This window comes from Anticarsia gemmatalis, chromosome 8 (genome assembly GCF_050436995.1).
Source record: "Anticarsia gemmatalis isolate Benzon Research Colony breed Stoneville strain chromosome 8, ilAntGemm2 primary, whole genome shotgun sequence".
NCBI lineage: Eukaryota > Metazoa > Arthropoda > Insecta > Lepidoptera > Erebidae > Anticarsia > Anticarsia gemmatalis.
In genome coordinates this window covers 4,332,082-4,360,072 of record NC_134752.1, presented here as the reverse complement: position 1 = coordinate 4,360,072, position 27,991 = coordinate 4,332,082, and the positions used below count along the sequence as shown (strand labels likewise).

The 27,991-nt window shown below is 33.4% G+C and overlaps 1 protein-coding gene across 3 annotated transcripts in view; it reads left to right on the top strand.

The window, feature by feature from the left end:
• The window catches only part of LOC142974600 (uncharacterized), a 100,307-nt gene that overhangs the window by 47,247 nt on the left and 25,069 nt on the right, over positions 1-27,991 (top strand). For 2 of the 3 annotated variants that reach the window (XM_076117035.1, XM_076117034.1), the window contains exons 3-6: positions 12,205-12,422; positions 16,370-16,508; positions 17,377-17,526; positions 23,214-23,357. In XM_076117035.1, coding sequence (XP_075973150.1) covers positions 12,205-12,422; positions 16,370-16,508; positions 17,377-17,526; positions 23,214-23,357 — 651 coding nt within the window. The remainder of the gene's footprint in view (positions 1-12,204; positions 12,423-16,369; positions 16,509-17,376; positions 17,527-23,213; positions 23,358-27,991) is intronic. The other variant, XM_076117036.1, reaches the window with a different exon arrangement.

Below are 27,991 nucleotides of genomic sequence, written 5' to 3'. Positions count from 1 at the left end.
AAACAAACAAGCCATAACACACAACAGTTCAACGCATCTACGAGTAGCATCTAGCGACACAGAAATTTGTGTTGCACTATATTTCACCTTAATACAGGCGTCTACTTTCACAACCGTCTCGGCAACACCTCCCTGACCCATTTCACTTGGCTGATTCTACTTGCAACTACTATGCAACTACGTATTATCTGATCAACGAAACATTTTTCGTTCGTGTTTCACAAAGAATTTATCTTAGCGGTTGTCCTTTTAAATTCTGAGGTGTTAGGTTTGGTCTCTTCCACTATAGTGAAGTAAATGACAGGCATTGTGTTTTAAAAAAGCCATTTCAACACGTGCCTAAGCTGCAAAGGTAACATAATTGCTACTACTGTGTAAATTATAATATACTGATATGGTTATACAACCATATCAGTATATTATAATTTACACAGTTAGTTATTATAATTTACACAGTCAGTTAACGATTAAAGAACAATTTTGATCATACGATCAAAATTGTTCTTTAATCGAAAGAATATATCGTACAAAATATTTTTTCATGTAATTTATGATGGTGATTAATTATTAGCAAAGTAAAATTAGCTATTTATAAATAATTAACAGTTCATTACATTTTCTAAAAACAGTTATATGAGTCAACAAAATTACGTAAATGAGTTGTTGATTGGTAATTTTGGATAGTTCACCATTAGTGAAATTGAACATTGTACACATTATATACTATCTAGATGCGAAATAATTCGATAAATTACTTACTAAATAGTTAATAGTCTGGCTTAATGACCGAATTATGAATATAAACGACGTAATGACTGAATATTAGAGGCAGCCTCAGTGACGCGGACAGAAGTAGCCGAGTCTCGAGTTCCATCCCCGGGTCGGGATTTTCTAATTTATATAAGAATATTTTCAATAGTAGTTTAATAGCCCGGTAGGATGGCAATAACTTCGCTCCCTATAACATGGGAAACGTGAGTGTTTTTCACATCCACACAAGCCTTAAACCTGCTACGCCTAAACGTGGGGTATACTAGGGGTGATGTTAAGTATGTTTGTACGTCAATGTCAAAGGGTCATAGACCCAACGATAACGAAGTTGCGTAAAAAAGCAAATAAAAAGTACATATAGCAAAATAGAATATACAGAAAACCATTTTACGTTATTATATTGTAAATCTGTATTAGCATTGAGCCAATCCTCGGCTCTAATTATACCGCTCAATCTGAAATTCATCGCATAATATACATATCGGGAAATTATCGTATGGTAATCCGCTAATACCAGTCTACCCTAACCTTATTCCAAGTTCTAGCATTTGAATAAAATTTAAGGCTCGCTAAGACCCTAAAACCGTTGTACAAGGCTGTTTTCACACTGGACGCATATTCAATACCTATTACATAATATAACAGTTTCTGTACCATGATGTTGTAAAGTCGGTAGGTACTATCGTGTATCGAAAGCTTGATACGTATAATAATATTGTACTGCAAAAATAACTCCTATTGAGTCTGCAAGAGGCGCTAGTTACATTTTCATACATCATTTCTCGGTAACTTGCCAGTTTTCGATAGGAGATATTGATAGAGAATCATGCCACTGGTGTTTGAAGTTATGCTGGAGCTATGTTATAATCGAAAGTGTCTCTTTTTCCGAGTGGATTTATCGTACTCTATTACTTAAAACCAACATTATAAAAATAGAGACATAGATGTGCGCCTGAGAATACCACGTCGGGTACAGCCGTTAAAAAAAATGTATAGTAAAAAGTATAAAAGACAAAATCGAATGTATAAACATCTAAAACCAGCCAGTGCCAATGTCCATTGTGAAAACGTTCTAACAGTCTAACCAAACACTTTTATACTGAGCCTATCTAAACTTAGAGACTAAAATGTTTATCCAGTAGAACAATGTACGGGAACATCAAAGTACTTCGTAAGAGGAAATATAAAAGAGAATTTCAATTTAATAGAGAACTGTTAGGAAGGACATATTGTGTTTACAGATCAAATAGCTCAAAGAGAAGTGGGTGTGAACGGAGATCTAAGTGATACGGTTTTAACGTACGAGGAATTAAATAAAGATTAGATAGTTTGGGAATAAGTATTTTGGAAGTAAAAGTTCAATGTCTTTGAGGAACCTATTAGCGTGGTATCTACGTTGTTCAATGTATTGTTTTACCTTATCAAAAGACGTGTAGTAGCTATTGTAGGTACAAGACTGTGAAGAGTTTTGGAGCATTGCGAATGGTGAAGTTTAGTATGAATACTGTAGCATGTTTTTTTAAACTCTAATTCGGTTCCGGGAGCGTCCGTGGTACAGTTAAGATTATTTTGGCATTAGGACAACGAAATATCGCGGGGTTCGTGGATTCACATACAATATTAGATTGAACCGCAATTATTCTTAGTTATTACTTTGTGTCCGTTGTTTGCTTCTAAAAATTCCGTAGACAGTTATCGAAAAATTATTCTTTTAAGAAAAGTATTTTGATAGTTATTCTTGATAACATACATCCAGCCAATCATACTCAACAATAACAGCCCAACGACTACTAGGTATCTTAATAGCACACAAATGTATCGTTGACCATAAGTAATGTCTATACAAATGACTTACTTAATTACTACCAATTTCGTTGACAAAAGATAACCATTTTGTTTTTTTCCTTGTACCAAAGAAGGGCTAAGTAATTTCCCTACCACTTAATTAATTACAATTAAAAATTAAAAGCGTAACCAAAAATCAGTCGGCGTAAAATAATAATTTCCTCGTTACAAACGAAAGCTTAAAGGGATCTTACCTGTTTTTATTAAAGCAGACTTATTAACAATACCCTTAAGGTGTCCATTAATTAATTCAAATTATGTTTTTTCCTTTTATTTTCCTTTTATGTTTCGACATTTCATTAAGACCCTTTTTTAAATTTCAGACATGGCGCCAGGTTTTAGCGCTAGCTTTTTAAATATTAATAATTGTATCCCCTGTCATACAGGCTTTAGGTTAAAATTAAGAGCCTTTTTGGCACAGTTTAAAAATATATGACAGGTCCGGGTTGTGTGCTTCGAAAGTAACAGGTTTCATTTAGTTTGACTTTGAATAAATTTTGATATGATACTATAGACTAGTAGTAATTCAGGGTAGTATTTAAAAACACGATTCGTCGAAAAGTATCGATGGTGTTTTATTAATTTTTTTTACAAACGCAAAACAGTTTCACATTTAAAATACGCTAAACATTTTACTAAAAATTTCAAATAACCTTTTTAGCAGTTGAACTAAAGCGATATTTAAAATAAAAAAAACGTTTATCCCATTTCAAATTTGAAAACACACTCACATGACATCAGTCTCACAATATCCTTAGCATGTCAACCACAGAATCATCTAAACATCAGGTAACAAAAAGTCTAAAAATAAATGTTTTAAACCGTCGTACAAATACGGTACAGTTAGCGTCCTTACATGACATAGATGGATGACGCGTTAACCGTGTCTTCATCAACTTCAGCTCTCATTATAAACGCCCTTAAGCGTGCATCCGAACAGATGCTCACTGTTCCTATTTTTAAACGTATATTTTTAAATACAGGATTATAAGTGGCCGTTTTTTTGTTTTTTAATAATGAATCTTCGAAGTCTTGGCACGCGGTCGAATTGTCTTCTTTTTTGATATTAATGAAAGTGATAATTGAATTCGAATGGCTGCGATGTTTTAAAAGTTTTAGGGTTATTTTCAGACACGATTTTTTATTATCAGATTGTTTATTTACTAATATATTAAGGCTAATTAGATAGCTATTCAGTATTATAATTTGCTTATTCAACCAAACTGTTTAGGCAAGGCCAGTGCACCACATCAAAGCTCCCGTCAAAACAGATTACCTAAATCTATTTATACGTACAATACATAACCGAAGCCTATCATATAAATATCAATCTATTACAGCATCCATGTTTCATAACTGTCTATGTTGACGGCATAGTATAGTAAACTAGATGCTGCCCGCCACTTTGTCCGCGTGGAAACCCTTGTAAATCCCAACCCCTCAAGAACTCCGGGATAGAAAGCAGCCTATATGTTATTCTGAGTCTTCAGCTACCTATATACCAAATTTCATCGTAATCAATTCAGTAGTATTTGCGTGAAAGAGTAACAAACATACATACATTCTCACAAACTTTCGCATTTATAATATTAGTAGGATAATAAAGTGTCCAATTTTAGATATCATTCGCAAACTGTCTGGTGATATAACGACGGCTAGACTTGCGCTAGACAGAGTCGATTAAATTGTAACAGAAAGGGCCTATAGATAATCTATTTTAAGACTCGAACAAGGTCGAATAAAGTATAAACAATAATAAACGTAGGCCTTTGTGATTCAAATTATTGTTTATGGATTCAATAACTTGGAGAAATATAGGTTATAATCAAGTTATAAAAGAATTTTGTCGTACTTACATAAAAATGCGAATGATTCGAGGACGAATTACGACTTGTCTCCTCTAAAGGCAAAATCTAGGAACTGAATTAATTTTGATGAAATTTTTGAACTTTCAAATATACACTAGTTAGGTATATCTATCCAAATTTTTATGTCGTATTTTCTGTAATTTACGTATTGAAAATGTAAGCAGCATAAGCGTATTGACACATACTTATTCATATAAATATTAAAAATATTATGCGCAATTTATTGTATTTACATACTCATTACTGTGGTCTATTGATAATTCATATTTTTTTCAAGGAAATGGAAAAATTGAGTCCCTAGAAAACATCCAAAGTATTTTTTGTTGGCATATATATGTTATTCTGTTACTATTTGCTTTCGAAATCAATATTAAACAAAATGACTCAAAGGTAAAAAATCAAAAGGCCCTTTCTAAGAAGCATACACCTGCTCTTTTTGTCAGTAATTATTAACAAATAAAATTAACCAAAAAAAATATCAGATCTTGTATGTATTATTTATTTATTATAAATTTATTTTTGCGTTAAGTCATTTATTTACGAATATTTTTTTATTATAAGGTAATAAAAAAATATTTAAGGTAGGTATTCATTACTCAGTACAAAATTTCAAAATTCTATCAACAAATCAATCGCCAACCGGCTTCCGGCTTTAAGCGTAGCTTAAATTCGTCCTTGTCTTGTATCTGACGGCAGCAACTTGTTTCAATAATTACACGTTATTTTTATGAACCATAGAACTATCTATAGGATTTTCGCTTATATCTATAAGAATTTATTAACTTAGCCACACATCACCATAACATAGAAGTAACCAAATATTTAAACATTCCAAAATTATAACATTTTTTTACAAGAGTCTCCCTTTCAGTCTTTGTTTAATCTAGTTTTTTTTTTATTAGCTCCTTATGTGTCCCACTGCTGGGCAAAGGCCTCCCCTCTTTCCTTCCAAATCCGTCTGTCCTGTGCCAAGCTCCGCCACGATGGACCCGCAAATGCCGTTAAATCAGACAGTTAATTAACAGTTAATCGTTAATTTAGTATAACAAAAAAATATTCTTCAGCATATCGAGTACAAAATATCTCAACTAAAACTTAAAAATTTTAATAAGACAAGCGCCAACATGTTCTGGCCTCAAGCGGCTTAAGTTCGTCTGTCGTCCATCTGACGGCAACCACGTGCGATAGTAATCATTCTAAAGTAAGTGTAGGTACTGCCACGATTCAGAAAATTGCTATTCATACTCTCTTATTCATAAACACACTAAAAACCTATTTTATTTAAAGAACTACTATAATATGTTTTCTCTTTTTCATTTCACTCAGGAGTGAAAGAAACAAAACTCTTTATAAGCCTTTCATAACTTCATATATTTTTTTTGAATAAGAAGATTAGTCTTTATTCAACTTAATATAACTAAAAATATTCTTTAGTATAACAACTACAAAATATCTCAACTAAAACTTAAAATTTGAACAAGACAAGCGCCAACATGTTCCGGCCTCAAGCGGCTTAAGTTCGTCTGTCGTCCATCTGACGGCAACCACGTGCGCCATATTACGGCTCACGCTCACGCCTTCGTATGAAATACGAGCGCGCACTATAAATAGATCTCATCCCCTTAATGACCCGTTGTTTGACGTGCATTATGTCTTTAATGGTTTGATCTTAAGATGATATGTTGCTCATGGAACAGAATAACAGGAATTCTTATTTGAACTCTTGAAATGTTTTTTTAAAGTACAGACGTATCTTGTTTTGCGTGCATTTTTTGCTTTCACAACTACTTCGTATAAAGATATAAATTTCCTTTTTTACTGTAAAATATACTCAAAATTTGCCTACTCTTTAAAATTTACTTTGAATATAGTTAATAGGGAACTTTAGATTAGATTACTAGCAAAATGTTGTGCTACATTAATAGAAGAATATAGAAATATACCAATAAATATCAAACACATCTCAGTTATTGGTTAATAGCTATTAATAAAAACTAACATTTTCATTAAACCACTAATCAATTTCGAAAGTTTATATTACGCTCCAAATATTAAACCATCACCATAACAACTTAATAGACTATATTACTAATCCAATAAAGGGCTTTTAAATAAACAATCACAAAGCACTATCATATAGCCGCCATGTTTTTTCATACAAAACAGAATCAATAGTCATAAAGCGTAATCCCGTAGGTTTATTATCGCGCACGTGTGGCACCTCTATAAAGATAACGTAAACACCACTCTAGATTTATTGCACATTATAAATTAGTATTAAGTACTGTAATGTTTTGGGACTTTAATAAGCGTTATTAGACCCGTGTTGATAGAAAATAAAACGTTAAATATTATTTAGTAGATAGAAAAATCTAGATTCAAATTTAGTTATAAGTGAATCGTAAAAGCTTGGTAATGAATACATTTATGTAATCATTAAGATTATCTTTTGAGAGGAACAAAAATGAGACATTGTGAATTTATACCACGAAAACAATTACATAAACGTTTTTACGGGTCTATTTGTCACGTCTATTCGCAATCTATTTCAATTTTTTTATGAAAAAAAAAATGTTTTTGTTGAAAACGACAACTCCTACCAAAGAACTGCTTTTGTGTCGCGGGGACTTTTACAAACATACAAACAACGGACACAAGGTACAATCAGACCCGAAACAATTATTTGTGGATCGCAATAATAATTGTCCCGTGTGGGAATCGAAAGCACGACCTCCGACGCAATAGTAGCGGCGTAGCGACTTAAACCACTGCGCCACGGAGGCAGTCTATATTTGTTTATGTTAGTGCAAAATAGAGCCATGAACATTAAAATCGTTGTTTTTACCACTTACATCGTATGTTAAAGTATCCTTTACAGTAACGGTGATAAATAACATTTTTTGTACATACAAATAAGTTTTTACCGTGGTTTTTAAAATCCTCTTTAGGGCATGGTGCACTTAAGAGGAATATGGCAGGATAAGGGATTATGGCACAAGTGCGGTTTAAAATAGAACCCCTGGAGTGTATCGTGAATTTTTAAGTAGCACAAAAGATTAATGGTGTCGCAGTGTGTAGAGAATGGTGCACATTGAAATGGGAATATTTTAAAAGCTTTTGCTCTTATTAGAAGCGCATTTTTCTGGTATCTTGTTTGCTATATTATACGTTATCAATATGTATATGTACCTAAGATAAATATTTCGCTTAAAAGATATGATATAGTACCTAAGTCAATGTTTTTAAAATTTTATAAATATTAGTAAAAAAAAAATGTCTCAAATAGGCTTGAATATAATTTAAAGTAAGTACCTGCAAACTTTAATATTTTTTTTCTCAAGTAGGTATACTAACAGTCTGTTACGTGGTGAAATTATGTTCTTATTATTCACATTGATTCAAAATAATATAACGACAATGAACATTTCCGTTGTGTTGTGCCATTATTATTTTGTCACACTCGAAAAAGACCCTCAATTTCAGACCCTCACAAAAAGATTTCCACAATATTCCGCAGAAGAAAACTAATATTACGTCACACCTAACATAAAAGTCATGATAATATTCCCTCATAACAGTATAGCGAACGATCCCGCAGTACTGTACCGTCGGTGCCTTCAAATTGTTATGCGGCTAATACAAACCCAATTAGTGTTATTACATCTTAAATTATACTACCCTTGTACTACTAACAATACGTAATTGGTTCATCGAATATCTTTTTAATTATATCTAAGGGTACAAGATTTTCGTAGCTTTTGAGGATAATGGGAGGAAATTCTTGGTAAAAATATAAAAGGTTACGTTTATTTTAATAAAGGGTTGTGCGAAAGTGTGGCACGATCTATGTTCTGTTTGAGAGCTGTATTTCACTATTGCCAATGATGGTGAGTGTGCCAAGTGTTTACTAGACGATGCAAGAAGAAAGAAATAAGTGTTACTGGCTAGCTGGCAAGCGCGGTTCCATTTCATATAAGTCAAATAAAAAAAAAAAACAGTTCTAAGGGTACTTCTTTACCAAAGTGTAGTTCGTGTTTGATCCCGGGTCTTGATCTGTTTCGACGTGTTTTACTGTCTTATCAATTTAAACGTACACATTCGGACTTTCAATTTTATGATACTGATTGATGTATGGATAGTTTCACTGGCAGCTTTCTTAAAGGACAGTTAAAATAAATTACAAGGCCACAATGCTAAAAAAGTATCAAATTCTGCAGTAAAAATACAAATTTATATATTTTTCTGCAAATTCTAACGAAAAGTATATTGGATGGGTTATCCGACACTTTACCAAAGGACAAGAAACGGAACTTTAGGGTCTTTAACAAAAAAATGCTATTCTAATATAAGAGGTATCGCATATTTTTTAATCTCCAATCGAGATGGCAGTGGATCATTTCAATCAGATCATAAAAAACTGAGTTATGAACCATATCTTTCTTTGTTTATATTTTACGATATCTTACTAAACGAATAAGATTCTATGCCAGACGGTGTGATATTGATGGCTCATAAAATGTATTATGTTTCACATAAAATTAAATTTGAGTGGCGAAGCGATATTGGCAATATTTAACATTATCCTTTATGATGTTAAATTGACGCATTACCATGACGATCAATCATTACATGTACTTATTATAATAATGTTTTAAGTCTCATTCGCGTTGACAGTATGTCATTGCAACATTTTGGATGAAATTCAGCATCAAATGGAACTTAACTGATGTAAATTTCTGTTAGTGAACGGTGACTACAAATCGGACCAGTTCTTTCTGTAACTGGCGCGTTCAATCAAATATATAAACAATATCTTCAACTTTTAGAAATATATGTATATATTTTTGTTTCTTTCTGATAATATTTTATCTTTTTGATGGACTTTATTATTTTTCTTTTCTTTCTTGGGCTTTCACAATTGCGTATTATCGAAAGTTTATAATATAAAGGCATGTGTGAAAACCGGATCGATAAAGATTGTAGCAGACTATAAGAAATGAACCACAAAAGTGTATACTTTACTCTTTTGCCTTTACTCTGTTTAATTTTTGTCAATTGTAGCTGCAATAACAAAACACTTTTAAAAATAAACAAGTAGCAAAATCTCCGTCTCTTCAATTTACATCTGTCAAGCAAAACTCATTACGAGACACTCACATCGATTTGTAAAAAATTTGAATGCCATCTCCGGTGATCATGAAGATTGATAAATCGTGTCTCAGCCGACGCTGTGTATTTTTCATTTTATTTGCAATACACAGCTGAGGCACTAAGGTAAATAGACCTGTCATCGTTCGTAGACCACGCAATGTACTACGGATTACACTGACAGTTTAATATTAGTAAATGCTGTGATGTGAGTCGAAAATATAAAAATAATATGTTCACTGTCTTATGAAGTTAGAAACCAAATATCAAATGTTCAGATTTTATTTGAGTTTTATTGGGTTTCCTATTTTAATTCCAAAATATATAGAGCAGTGTTAGCCGAATGGTATAAGTCGGCACTTTCTATGTAAGAAGTCAACGGATCTTACCCGAGGCAACGCAATAAAGACTTTTTGAAGTTATGTGTGTATAAGAAATCGTTGTCAATTGCTCTAGTGGTGAAGGAAAACATCGTGATGAAAACTTGCATGCCTAGAATTTGTTCTTAACATTTATGAAGACAAGCAAAGCCGCCAACCCGCACTTGGCCAGCGTGGTGGACTCAAGGCCTAACCTCTCCCTCGTTCAAGAGGAGACACTTGCCGAGCAGTAACGGGTTAAAAAATATAATTTCTGAGAGTCGTCTAAAGGATATTGCTAGTGTTATGTTATCATAAATTAAATGGTTTGCTGGACGTTTAGTTCGTACAGAGCTTCAAACCACGGTCGGAGCTATCTGTCCAAAATGTCAAGCAAACTAAGGCAAACAATGTGTGGTCGTAATCTCTGTAATATCAAGCTCTGTGGCGAGATGGCAGTGAACGCGACTGAATAGAGAGTGCACCTGTGTGTGCACACTTAACCAATTTAAATAGACACCTGTGCCCTGGCTAGTTTCTATGAAACTGCCCTCCTGACTATCTAGAGGAATTGCTACTTTTTATAATGCGGTACAATGTCATAGTGGATGAGACATTTTGTATAGAAAACTGATCAGCGCCCCTAGTGAGAATTAAAGGAACTAATTTTTCAAATTGAAATGTTGAATTCAAAATGTGAAAAATTCAATACTGCCGCTCGATTCTCTACTAGTAACTACTACCGACAAACGGCTATCTTTCGAGAAATTTTGTATGAAAATCTGATGCCGTCAAAAACATCCTGTAAAAAACTCTAAGTCTCACAGCTCAGTCTCTCGACCGTAAAAAGTTGTGAGATCTATGTAATACTAAGTCGATTAATCTATTTAGTCACTACTTAAAGGACCTTCTGTCTTAAGTTATTACATAAGTTATTATCATGCCAATACTAAACATAATTTACGTTTAAAACAAATAGATGGACCTGGCCATCGTATTTATTTATTTTATTCAATGAAACTAAAGAATTCTCTCATATTGTTTCTTAACCCTACAAATTGTTAGTAAACCGAAACACTGAATTAATAGTTATAATTATGGCGTCCTATTACTACCTGGCCTGTAATTACGGAGTATAATGATAATGGTGGACCTAAAATTACTCTAGCTTTTAACTAGCGTTTAATTTTGCACTGTATTTTGATGAGGTCTGAAGTATTAACAGGGAATATTTTAGTACCTAAAGTAACCTAGTTTGTAGTATTTGTTTAGAATGTTTTACAGTTATGCCTTTTCGATTTTAGTTTTTACCGGTTTCGTGATTAATTTCTTTTGAAAATCAATGGAGGTGACCATTTTGAAAATGGCGTATGTGTTTTTCGAAGTCGTAATTATGTAAATCGTTAATGTAAATAAATGTTGTATAAACATAAAGAATGCTGCTGACTTTACACATTAAAGAAATGAATAAAATCTCAACTGAATCTTATTCGTATCGGAATTCATAATCAATTTAATTTACTATTATTATAAGTAGATTCAGATAACATGGTATCTATATCACTAATTATATGTACATATATTAGGTCCTATTATCTTCCATAACAAAACTCTCTGAATATATTATAATCACAAACCAGTAACTTTAGAACGTTTAAACTGAACGTCTAGTTTACCAAGGCTTGTCTTAAAAGTAGGTTAACACCAGTTGTACAATGGTTCGAACCCACGATTCCTTTAAAAACCACTATTGCCCTAGATATTGGGCTTGAACCTTAGCCTCTGCCCTAGTAATATTTGAAATGCAAAAATTGTCTGTCTGCCTGTCTGTTACGCTTTTATGACAACACTACTGAAGCAAAATTGCTTCGTTTCGTTGTTACGTTTCATTTAAATAATGAAACGTAACATCGAAATGGTTGAAGACCCGAGACAAAAGCGACTACAATAAGTGATGAAACTTTTTAGTCACATTAGTTGAAACTGAGTTAGTCAACTAGAGCCTCGTCTGCATGTCTGTTACGCTTTTCTGGCAAAACTTCTGAAGCAATTTAATTCATCACATGGAGATAGTTAAAAACCCGAGATCGAATATATGTAACTGTTTTTAAATTACCCCTAGCGACTAAAATAGGTAAGATGAAACTTTGTATGTAAACAAAGCCAAGTTAATCAGTCATCAGTTGGTTTTTAATTGTTTTCGTTTTCCACAGAACTCCTTCTCGGCACACTTCGGACACACCAAAAAGCGGCCTGTGATGAAGAAATGGTGACGCTCATCTGTCCTCGAGGCACTACCATCAGTATACAGATAGCGCAGTACGGAGCGTCGGCGACTCAAGGCTCCTGTGCATCGGACCTGGCGGAGTACCAGCCAGTGGCTGTCGAGGTGGTTGGAGATACGTCGTGCGTGTGGCCTAGTGCATTGCAGGTTAGATGGTTCTTTGAATTATTTTGATATTTCTTTTTTGTACTGATAGCTGTGTCAGAAAAGCTAAAGTAAGCAGTATATAAGTTAAAATGAAGTCAATAATATATTGGATGTGCTGAACAAAACTTCAAGAAGTTGTTGTCAAAAATGATACTAGTCATGTTAACAGCTGTCAGTCTGCTGCTTAAGCACAGTAATGGAAATTTAATGTTGATTATAGAAGTTATTATGAAGATAGTGTAATTAAAGAGGATGTTATTTAAGAAGTAACTAAATACTTTTTTTAGCCTATTTTAATATGCAATTCACGATAATGGTCACAAAATAAACTTAGTTGTATATGTTACTGTAAAAGCCCGAACGGTGGTAAATCTTAAGATTTTCCGGTATAACCTAAGATTTACCAACTCGCAATGGTAAAAGTCCGAACAATTCTTTTATTTCGAACTTTTACCTATATTCACTTGATGATGTCGAGATGTCGCCGGAGCCCCGCTTCGCGGGGCTCCTCCTTCTGGGTGGTTAAAAAAAAATAACCACGAAGCCTAACCTAACCTTTCTAACCTAACCTACCCATGTCGCTTTGCCCAAAACTCCTTCTTTATAACTATGTCACAGTATATAATTATACCGTGAAATAGTTATAAACATAGTTAAGGAGGATTTTTTTTATATATCGTAACATAGTTTTTAAACTCTGGCTTGTTCGGACTTTTACCATTGAGAGTTGGTAAATCTTAGGTTTTACCGGAAAATCTTAGGATTTGCCACTGTTTGGGCTTTTACAGTAACATATACATTTAGTACAAATCAATAGCACATTTTTATCATTGAATCCGTTACAAACATGCAAACAACCAAATACAACATTATGTTAATATATTTTAATCATTCTGAAACACAAATACGGTAATTCAATTCTAATGCAAAGTGAAAATTAGCCACAATGTTTGATGAAATGTAAATTTCGTGATTATCAGTCCATAGATTGAATTACGTTTTTGGTGAAGTGGTTACATGATTATGTTGCTAATGAATTGCGAACATTATTGAACATTATATACCTACATCGTGTTTTGAATTCAATATGAAAATAACCCATAGTATTATCGACAAGTCCCCACACAGGAGTGGCTTGTTTTGGCGTAGTATGACGCGCATCGCGTTCAAATTTTATCGATACCAACATTTACTCATACCTACGCCTTGTGACTATTTCATTTTGCGAATTATTAGCTCTTTATTGCTAAAATATTCAAAGAATCGGCAGTACCTATAACTGATTTAGTTTAGTCGCCGCTGCCATTGCGTCGGGAGGTTGTGAGTTCCATTCCCACACGAAACAATTATTATTTGTGCGATCCACAAATGATTGTTTCGGGTCTTGTTGCACTTTGCGTCCGTTGTTTGTATAAGTCCCCGCGGCACAAGAGCAATTCATAATGCGGCAGTTGTCTTTAAAAACATAACAATACATCATGATAATATTAAGGATGTAGGCTTTAGTATGAAACAATAATGCAGGCACGTTAACTCTAGTTAAATAGGCATTTAATAGAAGCACTTGCTCTTAAATTGTCTATACAAATAACGACATCGAACGACAACCGTCTCAACTACTTACGCTTGTATTATTCAGTCATAATAATGCACTTGTTCTTTCTTAAGAAAATGAAGATGCTCGCTGCATCCATTTCTTTACTGTTATTTCTAGAAAATAAATCTGTTGTGGGCGTCTTTGAAGCATTGTTTCACAATTGAACTAACTAGAAGGTTTCAGTTTGTAGGTATTTTGTAGCTAAAGAGAGCAGCTATAATGTAGTTTAGTTTACATTCGTGTTATTTATTTGGACCTACTTTTCTGTTTAAATGGTGTCAGTGACCCAAAAGTGCTGAACTTTATGAAAAATTTAATGTATTTGAAAATTTTACTAACATACTATAAGTTTCCGATGATAATAAGACAATATTATTTATAATTTGGGATAATCACAATCTTTATAAATTAAGAATGACTCAGTCAATCTCTTTTATTAGCGATAACCGATCAGCACATATATGAGGTTGTATGCAAAATTACTTAAGCACACATTCATATGTCAAACTTTAAAGTGTATGACGTTAGGACGACAGAATCTCGAAATTATCGTATCGAACATTCACGTCAACGAACAGTTTTGCAACCAAACAATATTCATCCATTAATTATAAACTTTGTGTTCCATCAGCAATCAATCAACCGATACAAAATTCCTTTTCCACAATATCTATCACATTTATTTAGAAGTCTTGTCTTCAAACGTCAGTTATGTTATTTTGATGACAGCTTGACAGCAATGAAATGCTTCTGGCATGAAGCATAATCAAATAATGATGCCTATTTAGTCACGCGATCAATTTCGTGGTGTAGTTATGTTGTCAAAGCCTTTCAATGTTGTAACATAGCGTATAACAGCTGGAAATACAGTAGCACAATTTTGTACAACTATCATCTACCGTTAACCGGCTAGCTATCGAAAAAAATGTATGGAAATATGATCAGCGCCTCTAGCGAAAGTCGAAGAAACTATTTTTGCAGTACATTTCAAGTATCAAACTTTCGATACTCGATGGTACCGACAGTTCGTCATACATACATACATTTTCAGAAAAACCATTATGTTTTTTTTTATAAATCAGTGAAGACTAAAAAGAAAAATAATGACAAAACTAAAACAAAGATAGAGATAAATAAAAAGAGCGAAAATTTCAAAATAAATCTGTATTTCATAGTAATATAACACGTCATCTAATATTAAAAAAAAACAACACCGACTTCAAAGTAAAATCCTATGATCCTATCTACGTAACGATGAAGCCAGCGCGGAAGATTTTACGCTTACTATAAATTCCAACATCAGCTTACACATAACTTTACTACTGATATACAAGCTCCACGGGAAAATGCGACGAATCCTTATTTTATAACAAAATTCCTTCATTCGGACGCATTTTATACTTTACGAGGAACTTTATGAGTTCCCAAACATCTATTTAGTGAAATACCGAACATGTTACAGGCGTTCTTTTTCACCGAAACTTTATTACTCATTCTGATGTGTTTAGGCAATAAGTCGACTTTACGAGGATCTGCCAATACTGCCTACGTTGTCACTTTTCTAATCTCGACATTGTATGCGACTTCCATTCCATATTTTACGAATATTTTCGTTGGAGACTACAAAAATACTTGTATTATTCCCTATTGTTTTTCTTTACGAACCATTTGATAGCTAATTTCTGTATTTATTCACGATATTATTGTTCGTTGTAAAAATACAATGGGCTTAATAAAATATGTTGAATGGATGCGTTAATACGAATGGTATTGAAGCATTATATTTAATGTTAAGCTCAATAAAGCAATAACATTTCATACGTCTATAAACTGTTCAATGTAAAATTGAATTTCGGTTTTCAATAAATTGTATTTGTTATGGTAATTGGTAAAGAACTGAAAATTTTGTGACACAAAACTTGGTTGAGAATAAAAGATAAAATCTGTGAAACTAGTAGAATTATTTTTTGGAATCTATTTTATAGGCTGTCTTTTCAGACTTTGACTTTGAAGGCGCAATAAAAGGTTCTTAGGACATAAATTCCCCAAAAGCATTACCTACTCTAATAACCTACTAGTTTATTCGAATACTATTACAAAAATATTGTTAAAAAATTTCGTTGCTTCAGTTGATTATATGCGTAATAGGTGCGTGCCAGCGACTACCGAAACTAAATTACCAAACCAAACATAGTCCCAAACACATTAACTTTTAAAACGTCAACAAAGCAAGAAAGCTACCCTTGAAATACGACTTTGGAAACTAAGCATAACTTCTAAATTTACCTCTGGGCAGGCAAACTATGTTTCAAAGTTTTGCTAGAATAGGCATACTAACTAATTTGCGTAGTATTCATTGTTACAGACTGTGGTGGAAGCCTGTCAGAAAAAGCGTCAGTGTAAATTCCACACAAGCCCTAAGGCCTTTGGCGTCGACCCGTGCCCTGGCTCCAGAAGATTCGTTGAGGTCGCCTACAAGTGCCGTCCCTGTGAGTACACACCATTTATAAACTTGAAACTTTGAACAACTATTTTAGTTCACTTAAGCTTGTTAAATCTATTGTGGGTTTCTGTGCCCTGTGGTGCATGATTAAAAATATAGTCGGTTTGAGATAATCTTGTGCAGTAATCAGGAGATTAGTCGAGGATTAAGGAAGAATTTTTTTATGTTAATGTACCTTCGTAGGTACAGTTCAATGTACTAAATGATTTCATTGAATTGAGTATAACAATTTCATGTACCGTACAAAGCCGTTGTTGTCAGGTAAAAGCTTAGATATTATTCATAATACTGGCAATGAAATGTAAAATCGAATCCCGACCATTTTTTCTCTATAGTGAGCAACAAGAATTTACCGTGCCTCCTATTCTCGTCGGTCCCTTTTTGAAATCGTTTTCAAAGAGATTTTTAAAACGTTCTCTGATGACAAATTCCTTTTTGATAGAAATGTGAAACGAGATTTGAATTCGATTCGATTTATTTCCAACTTGTCCTGTTACTTCCTTTGTGAGGGGTAAGTACTATTTGTTTGCGAGCTCTAAGATTGTATTTGTTGCTACCCGAAGGTAAGCAAAGAAGGGAAGGTCGTGTTGTCATCTATACTACTCTTTTATAGCGTAATGTTCGTTCAAAGAAAATCCAGAAACTGCTTAAAACATAATTCAGGTTCTATATGAAAATGCTCTTTGAGTAACATGGCTGTATAAAATGGCAGCTAGGTCACGTCTTAAGAAGATAGTTTACAAGCTCAGCTCTTTTTATCCTTTGCAGAACGTTTTTCGTTTAGTTTTATGAGTGGTACGTAAACTTAACAAATTTTATTAAAGGCGACTTAATTTATTTTCTGTTTAATGCAGATGAGTTCCGAAGCAAAGTTGGTTGTGAGAATGATGTCCTTCACCTGAGCTGTAATCCTCATTCAAGAGTGGCGATCTACTCAGCGCAGTATGGCAGAACAGAATATGATTCAATACAGTGCCCGCAACCTAGAGGAATGAAGGAAGAAAGTAAGTAAATGTTGATCACCTTGAACATATTTTTCTTATTCCATATTCTTAAGACTGATTCAATGAATTTGGCTTTGAATCCACGAACTATGAATTTTCAATGTTTTGTTTTAAAACTGTTGAAGACCAAACGCAAATAATATAATCATCAATCATACACATTGATATTTTATCAACATAGTTCTAAGGGACAAGTTATTCACGCACACATAAGTGTTAATTATGTATTCGAAAACTATGTTCAATTTCAAACACATAAGTGGTTCTAAAACAACTGTTTAATTCATTGAAAATAATTACAACAACGCAAATTTATATCACATTAATAAAACTTAAAGCAAACAATACCAATTCATTAATTTCCTTTGATCAAAAGCACAATAATGTAAAACAAATAAATATATTTCTAGAAATACCTTTACACAAAGGTAAAAAGGTTGTTCATGTTAATAAACTTTTACACTAGTATATTCTAATTCCACAAATCGAGTTTAGTACGTAATTCTCAGACTAAGGCTAACTGATTTCGGCTCCACCTCAGGCTAAACTAAATAACCTGATACAATACCAGCCGTTATGTAAGTCGGAACATTAATACCGAGACTAAATATCGTTATCCCACTGAGTTAGATTCTACTAAATCCGGCTAATATTATACATGCAAAGTTTGTGAATGAATTGTCTACCTGAATTGTAGGAAATTCTATGCGGGTTAGGTACTCGTATAATATGTTTCAACTTCAATTTGGTTCTACTCCACTCATGTCAAGATATCAAGAATTTATATATGAAATTTGTAACTTTTGATATTTTGAATCAATTTTAATAATCACTGCAATGCTGTCCATTGTTGAAAGAAGTGTTAAAATTATCAAACATTACTTAATTGCAGTCAAAGCAAGCTATTAAGTCATTGCATTCTTTTTCGCCTTTCATCTAACTTATTTCCTCTAAAAAGTAATTTTCCCGTTACTAATCCAATCCATCGTTTACCCCACCATTTGACTCCCGATCTCGTTATCGGATAAACCTGACAAGGAACACCAATCACAGCGAAATAATCGCCTTAAAACTTACCTTTTTCAATCCATTATCTACTTCCCTTGAAACTTCGTTCACCTGTGAAACTCATCACGTTGTTTCTAATCTATTTTGTTCCCTCTTCCTGTTCGTGGTGTTATTTTTTCATTTTCGCTTTGTCTCCAGTGATGGATGTCATCGGTTCGATGCTCTGTTTGTGTTATTGCTGCTTGGTTTGTTATTTCATTACTGTGTAATGAAACGTTACGGTGTTGATACTGATCAAAGAATTTTCTTTTTATTTCGTCTTTTATTTTAGCACGTCTTGTGTTCGTCTCGTATTACGTTTCTCGAGTATATTTCGATTGATTATTTTTAATACGCATCTAAGGTTGAACAAAGGTTGCGAGATATACAACTACCTTTAAAACTATTATAATAAGTCTGTTCCCAAAGGTTAGAAGAAAACCAAAATTCTTATTGAATTAATTAATTACCTATAAGAAAAATCAACCGCAAAATATTTATTAATATTGGTAAGAAGCCTTGCAAAAACTTGTAAGCACGTAGCACAATATAATGAATGAACAATACTTAGGTAGAAAATTAATAAGTATACTTTAGTACTTTTATCATCTCAAATTCCATCTCAAGGAAACCTAATTTGAAAATGAAAGCGTTCCTCGGTCGGAATCGCTAATTTAATTTTAACGTGTAAATTCAGCCCATTGAAGCCTGTTTATTGAATAAATTATTTAGATTCTTACATTTTAGGTAGAAATGTGAAAAGGCTGAGCGGATCCGAATGATATTTGAATTCTTCAGAAATTCTATTATTCGATTATAAAATCTAAGCGTTCGAGTGACAACGTTGATTTAATCTTCAAGTGAATTTGAAACTAGTTGTCGTTTATCATTATCTTGAGTTTGGAATAAATATTTATCAAACTATAACAACTGAAGAGCTTTCGTCTCTCAGATATAAATAGAAACTTTTACAATCATTCAGATTTTAAATGAAGGGTGCTCTGTTAAAATAAAATGACAGTTGTTTTATTATTATTATTATTATTAGCCCGTATCGTCCCACTGCTGGGCAAAGGCCTCCCCCATAGATTTCCATTGTAGCCTATCTCCGGCGGTCTGATACCATTCTGGTGTGAAGGTGTCAAGGTCGTCTCTCCATCTTTTACGGGGTCTACCTCGTCGCCGTCTCCCAGTTGTTTTAATCAAAATAATAAGTTTTTTTGCATAATTTCGAATCGTCGATGAAACTGTTTTGCCTTCGTGAACGATTTTCATATACATTCTTTTTTTGTTTTGATATACACGGGAAAAGTTCATGACTGGTTTGGGTTCATAAACAAAACCTTGCAAAAATACCGAATAAAGGTTAGAAGAATAACAAAAAATCAATCGGTCGATATAAGGGCACTTAGTTAATATAAAAAATGCTATACAGATGGTAAAATTATAACAAAAACCAACTATCATAATATCAGTAACGAAACTTGCTCGTTACTGCAACCAGAAAAAGTAATTGTACGTTTATCATTTATTCTCATAGTAGAAAACAACAATAGACTCAGCTACTAACACTACAATTAACATAAAAATCAAAAACTTTCAAGTCAATTACTTGATTCCGACGCTAAAAATAATTATCTCTACAAAAGCACCACTCGGGACCGAACAAAAAAGTTTCAGTTATATAAGACGAACAGTATAATGAGGGCCATTATCGATTTGATGTTTTCCAGCCGCGTTTATCGCTCACTTAGGGCTGAATAATGTGCCTACCCTCTTTGTGGGAGTGTGGGGTGCGGTTTCCGAACTAAAATTAGAGATGGACGCATTAAGAATGAACAATCGAGTAGCGCGGATAAACATTGGTTATACAAATTTAGGATGATGTTTTTTTTTCATGGCATTAATATTTAAGATTTATATTTCAATTTTGTAATACCTATTGGTAATTCAATTAATAAATTAATTTAATGTATATTTAACGAATGATTTTTGCATAAAGTTTTAGTACGGCTTTTTTTAATATTTAAATTTATAAACAATAATATACATAAAAAAAAATACTACAATTATACTGATTGTGTTTGTTTTAAACTTGCTGAAAATGAGCGTTTTCAAATAATTTATAAAGAACTTTAACTTCTTTAAGTTCAGCAATGAGCAACCTAATCATAAGATTAAAAAAAAATCATAACTTTCTGCCACCAAATTTCGCACAATGTCCTTACATGCAAGGCAGGTATTATACCATAGGAAAATTCTGTTGAAGTATACAAAACTTTTAGTCAAAACTTCTTAGTTCTTGCTAATATCCAAAGACGGTAGCGGGAATTTGTAAGTGTTTGAATTGGTGGAACATATAATTTCTCAGAATTTGAAGGCGTAATAAACGAGCCACTTTGGCACGCATCCCCTAAATATTCCCCACTTAGAAGGAAGAAAGTTTCGAAGAAGCATTACTCGTGTCATTGAACCTCTGCAGGTTTTACTTCTATTCTTAAAACTTAGTCTTTTCGCAGAAGAAATGTAATCGGGATGTTGTTATTTTGTAAATTCTTCAGAAACTAGGTCTCCCCGTTACGAGTTCTTTTGATTACATGGAAAGCGCTCTTGGCACGCACTTCGAGCCGCTGCATATTTTTGCCAATTCCGATAACCATTATCCGAAGTCGCCAAGTTAAGTTTTAGTTTGGTTTTTATTGAAAATTTTGACTATTATTACAGCAAAAATGGACATTGGACAATGGACATACAGAAACATCTGGGGGCACGAAAGTGCCCCCGCAAGTCGAGCAAAAAAAAAGCGGCACGGCCGTAACATCCTTTTCTCGAAGCAATTCGGGCTATTTTTGACACCCCTATAATTTCGTTGTGGATAAAACAAGAAGCCTGGATTTCCAGCAACTAATCAGTCATTGTATAAACACGGTATATTTAAAATTTCAGTCAATTTGAACCAGTAGTTTAAGAATGACAACTTGTTAAAATTTTGAATTTTGTCACTCACTGATTCACTGACTCACTGACTCACTGACTCACCGATCATCAAAAGTCTAAGGTACTTCTAGCAGACTTAGAAGCTTAGAATTTAGAATACAAATAGCGTTTAGTGTCTTAATCATGGGAAAAATTTAATATTTTCTAATTTCGGTCCAGTTTTCTAAATACACCAACTGCAACAATAACTTTGTAATCCTATATAAATGTATAAGATTACAAGGTTACATTTGCAGTTAATGAATTATTATTACTGTAGAAAATAAAATAAATAGGTGTAAACAGGTACCTACTATATGAGGCATAACGGGAGGGGGTATAGGGTGGGTAAGGGTGTTTAGCCCATGAAACTGAACAACATACCCATAGGAAAATATGTTGAATTATGAAAAAAAAAACGTCTTTCCATACAAATTGGACTTATGTTCGCTCTACAAAAAGAAGTGAGATGCCATCAAAAACATTCTGTAAAAACCTCAAGTCTCGCAGTAAAAAGTCGTGAGATCTATATAATACCAAGTCGAATAATCTATTTAGTCTCTACTTAAAGGACCTTCTGTCTTAAGTTATTACGTATGTTATTATCATGCCAATTTTAAAAAAATACCTTTAAAACAAATAGATCGACTTGGTCATCGCACGAAAACACAAATTCGCCATTAACATTTCAGGAGCATTAACTTCTCGTCGTGCTGTGTAGTGTGATACATACTAATAATCAAATCATGCGATGGCCAGGTCGGTCTATTTGTTTTAAAGGTATTTTTTTTTAAATTGGCATGATAATAACATACGTAATAACTTAAGACAGAAGGTCCTTTAAGTAGAGACTAAATAGATTATTCGACTTGGTATTATATAGATCTCACGACTTTTTACTGCGAGACTTGAGGTTTTTACAGAATGTTTTTGATGGCATTTACTATTACTACTTACACTAATTTATAAAAAACTTTAATAGCATCAGTATTCCTCCAAAAGATTTGCTCCTTGAAAAATAATGGTCCGAACGCCACCGCAATTATTTTGGCATCAACAAAAAGCTACGTAGTAATGACGAAAAGCTGCGATTTTAAATGCAGTAGTTTCAATCCCTCTTTTGACAGTCAAAATAAAAGCTGGATTTAAGAACAATTGCTTGAAAAAGACATTATTTAAACAGACTTTTATTTTTAGAATCATAACATTAATTGATTTGTTTATAATTGTTTTATTGGCATACTGTTACTCAACACATTGACTATATGAAAATGTACCCAATAAGTCTATTTTGCTATTGCTAACGTAACTCAGAGTAACTAATTAAGTATGGACGGATAAATGTCAAGCACTTTACATACATACTGACATTTCGATGAGAGGAGGTAATTCAATAAGTACTAAGTATTTCGGGAGACTGTATCATACCACACATCATAACTTCATGATCACTCAAATGCTTTATAAAAGTATCGAATCTAGAACGGCAATCATAAAATTCATTCACAATTAATCTGAATTACATTACAAACAACTACAAAACATATTTACAATTAATAACTCACTCTGAAAGATAAAAGCGTACATAATTACTACACAGTAAAAACTTCCAAATATTTACAAGTATTTTACTACCGTGATGATAAAAACCATATTTTTTACAGCATGCTTGGAGCCATATGCCACGGAAACCGCTATGAGAGAGTGCCATGGGAAAAGAAGATGTGTGCTGTCGGCCGACAGTAACATGTTCGGTAAACCTTGCCGAACCGGGAGTCGAACCTACCTCAAAGTCGTTTACACTTGTGGTAAGTCCGTGAGAATGTTTTAAATACTATAAATTTAGCAATTAAGTCGTAAACCTCATTCGAAGTTATTACCGAGAGTTAAAAAGATGGTTTTTAAACTCGTAAAAGAATACCCCATTTTATTTCTTGGGGTGATGAAATTGCGGAAAATGCATTTTTGTATGCATGGAGTTTTTATCTTTTAGTTGATCTTTAGTGCTACTTTGTTAAAACCGTTTTCAATTAAGTTTTAAGCTGAAGGTAAGCGACAAATTGTCGGCATAAGTGCTTATGCAACGTTATAAAGAAACACTACTGTTACGAAAAAAAGTTAATATGTATTTGGGCTAAATAATATTTTTTTTTTTGACATATATGAAACAAAATACTGCAGTGTAAGACTGGTTTTAATTCGGTTTATTGATATTTAAAAGAAAAAATCTTGCCTCCGCGACACTTTAGATACTGATTTTCATACAAAACTTCTCGTAACTGGTTGTCGGTAGTCAATAATAATAGAGAAGCGAGCTACTACAAAGCTTTTATCTCTCAAAGCAGTGTTTACCTGACCAAATAAAGTTTCTTTTTATATATTCCAAATACAGTTTTACTGTACAAACAGATTTAATAAAAATCTTGTTGTCAATTTTTATTTTTCAAAAAGGTTCATCCTTTTTTAATTCGGCTTTGATGTCTTTTGTAAAAATCCTGATATAAAAATATGATATTTCCTCTCGATAAAGAGAGGAAAGCTCATTAACGTGGCGTGCAGATGATAGGGAGAGAAACAGGTAATATTCTGTGTTGTATGAAAAGCTTTGAATATTCTATACATTTTTAATAACTTTATGAGGAGAACTTCAATGTAGTTGCGTTCACAGTGGTCTTTATATGAAGGATAAAATCGGTCTTTATTATTTGTTATTTCCATAATCTTGTAAAAGAAAATTAAATTAACAAATAATTAAGCGGATTTAATGCTTAATAAGTACATCTTTGCGGTACCGTTAAGCACGTCAAAAATATTTTACACCAATATTTCACACCACGCAACTCTTTGTCTGTAATTTCATTTACTTATTTCCTGGAAACAGTGATTAATAGCTCATTGTTCGAAAAGTTCAATAATGAACGGGCTTATTTGTTAAATATTTTATTGCTACCATCGAAAATCAGTAATTCTATGAACCGATTCATACAAGTAATTCACTCTAGAATACCAATAAACATGACTACAGTTCAGGCGTACAACATCGAGAAAGTTAGAAGCAAACATAAGACAGTCCACTAAAACGTATTGCTTTAGGAGTCCCTACATTATTGTCGCTCGGGACCACTAAACTGTACAGCCAAACAGCGCCGAGGGTCGAACCTAGTTAGTTATTAATATTTATGACCATCTGTCGACATTATTTCAATCTGAAATCTCCATTTTGTACACCGATATTGCGTCTCTGTGATATTAAACGATTTGTAAGTAAATACGCTTAACAATTTGAATTTCATTACAAAACAATCTATTTTTTGTTGAGAGAAACGAAACAAACCCTCCGTTTCCTATTAGAAAAGTTATTTCTCGTCGATCAGTCAAAAGTTTGTTCTTTATGCCGTTTTTTTTATTTTGCAGTTCCCTCCTCGTTTTCCTTGTCAAATTTTTATGTTTATTTATTTGGGGTCAGTTGGCGGAAATGTTTCTTTTACCGTTTTACCATCGCCACTGTGGTTTCGTAAATCACGGTCTGGGTGATATTTTTACACGAAATTTGCGAGTTTATTTTTTTTGAACGATTTATTATTTTAACGCTTTATAATCCACAGTTCGTTGTGCATTGGTTCCGATTCAATAAATTACAGTATTTGGTTAATAAAACGTGGTATGGTTCATTGGGTCAGTTCTACGAGTTAAGTTTCAGCGCGCGTACTTTGCTGGGTCAGCTTTGGATAAAGTTTTCTGGGGTAATACCTCTGCGTTTTTACTTCGTGAATCGATACGACGTTTTTGGGTAGAAGTTCAATTGCTTCTCACTTTTCTGATAATTGCACAATTTGCACATGCAATTAGGTATTAGACATATTTCAGTAGCATAATTCTGTACACTCGGTACTATCAAGTAAGTATCGAGAGTTTGATGTTTAAAATATACCGCATACAAAATGTTCCTACGACGTCAGCTAGAGACGCTGATAATATTTTCATGCAGTTTTTCTCGATAGCTAGCCGTTGTAGTTGCCGATACTCGATAATGACAGAGAAGCGCGCTACAGTACTCTGCAGTATATCTGTGGCTTGTCATTTTCAAATGTTTTCCATTTTAATTTTTTCATTTCCATATAACTATAATGTGATTAAAAAACCATATCATAATATATTACGTTCCTAGAAATATGAAACAAGAAGACTAAATAACTCACTACGCAACAATGAAAATGAGGACACACTCTAACTCATTTCCGCCTCATCAAATATTCAAGCCAAGGGACTGACGGCAGAGTACTTTACATTTTTCAATCACCAATTTTTTGCCAGAACATTATCTTCTATTTTAGTACTGGGATTCTTTAGACCAGTGACTTATAGATATAAGCCAGATGGCTTAAGGGTTTGACTTAGTATTAAGCCGCAAATCTTCTAGGGTAAGGCTAAGTCGTGAGACCTAACCCCCGTAATTAAGTTAACTTGTATAGAATAGTTATTTAATATTATTTTATAAAATAATGTAGTAAGGGTATTTCTTTCTTTAGTTTTTCTTTATTTCAGCGTATTTTATGTTATTTTATATTCACGTAAGGCGCTATTCAGCAGAGCCGCGTTTTACTGTCAACGTCTATAGTTCTTTAGTTTCTAAAGGTACTAATAGTTTGGAACCAAAATCAGTGAATAGTTTTTTGCTTAACCTGGAAATTAAACCCGGGCCGCCATATCTAAAAATGGCATGCCTAATCTACTTCATTCTACATTTTTTAAACAATTCGTAACTAAATAAATATCTACTAGCTTCATGCTTTGGTTTAAAATTAAAACCAAACATTGATATCAAAATCACTAGTAAAATAGAAAAGAGACTTTGTAGTAGTGTATAACAGCATTCATAGATGCACAAAAAGATGCAAGTCACAATGCAACTTGCTAACCACAAATGGCCATAAGTAGGTATTGCTAGATCCAACAAAGCAGGAATATTGTACTCGTGGCGATCGTATCTGAGTGCATTTGCTACTGAATACAAAAACGTATCGACTTTGAATACAACTCTATTGTACATACAAAATATCTAAATTTCAAAGCAGATATCTGCGATATTCGGGTTGAACTAACTGGACATTTGTTATTTACACAACAATATTTCGTCCCCGTAGAACGAAAAGTCATTAAGTAACAAAATGTTCAAAATCGACTTATAAATACCAATAAAATCAGTAATTTTTTCTCCATATTTCTGTCTTAAAAAAAAAAAAAAAAAAAAAAAAGAAAAAAATCGCGAGACTTAATTAAGTACATTATTTGATTTGTGACAGTTGAGTTACAAGTAACTAAGTCACTTGATTACTTTTTCTCTTCTTTGTTGAAAAAGATACTTACGCATTAAAGTTCCTTATCTACTTTTTCCGCATTACTCCCTATGGGCATGTCTTAAAAAATAGTAATGCGGAAACTCATCAAAGTGACTTAGTAATTTTATTGTTTGTGATATTTTGTGCGAAAAGTACCATTAATTATTTTTCGAGCTATATTATTTAAGACCAGACGTTTAAAAGAAAAAACGACAACTAACTATAGTGTTCTGGTTAATATTTTCCCTGACTGTAGATGACATAACACATTAGAGTATTATAATTAAAATGTTTTGGCTACTTTTCACTCAACAAAAACACTACTAGATGAAAGGTTGGTAACTATGTCCCGTGATACGATGCTACTTAGTGAGATTACGCCCTTTGACCTTAGGACCCTCGCCGCGCCCGCGCATTATTGCAGTCACTTGCAGAGGCGTATTTTAAGATGGCGCGCCCTGGGCTCCGCTAGCTTTCCGCCCCATCAAGGAATGAAAAAACTAAACTTTATTTTCATTTTTAACAAATTAGTTTTTTACATTGTCCTGATCAATTTTATTTATTAAATCGGCTTTAATCGACCTTCACCTCCTCTGGGCAGGCTGAGTCGTCCAGATCTGTAATGCTCAGTTCCGCGGTCTTTGTGGGCCTGGACACTCGAAAGGTGTCCTCCCCGATAACTTTCCTCAATTTAGAGGCCAGGGCATCCGCTTTTCCGGTCCCTGACCCCTGGGAGCTCAACATTTGAGCTCCCGTAGCCGCAACCCCGAAGCGGACTATTTCATTGTCGGCTTGGTTTATTTTGTCCTTTGCGTCCCTAATAACGTCTCTATATGTCGCACCGCTTTTTGCCGCCTTCAGCTGCAGCTGGAGCCCGAAGATTGGGCGCCTTCTTCTTCCTCCTTCTTTTATTACAGAATTGATGAGTATCTAAACGACAATAGCTCTTAGGAATAGTCGCTCGCTTGATTAGGATTCTTTGAAATTAGGGAACTTTGCCATAAATTGTATAAACTCAGTAGCAGTAGGTCTAAATATTGTAAAATATGGGCACTTAATGATGCAAATAGGTGATGTTACATACAATTTGATGTTAATCATAA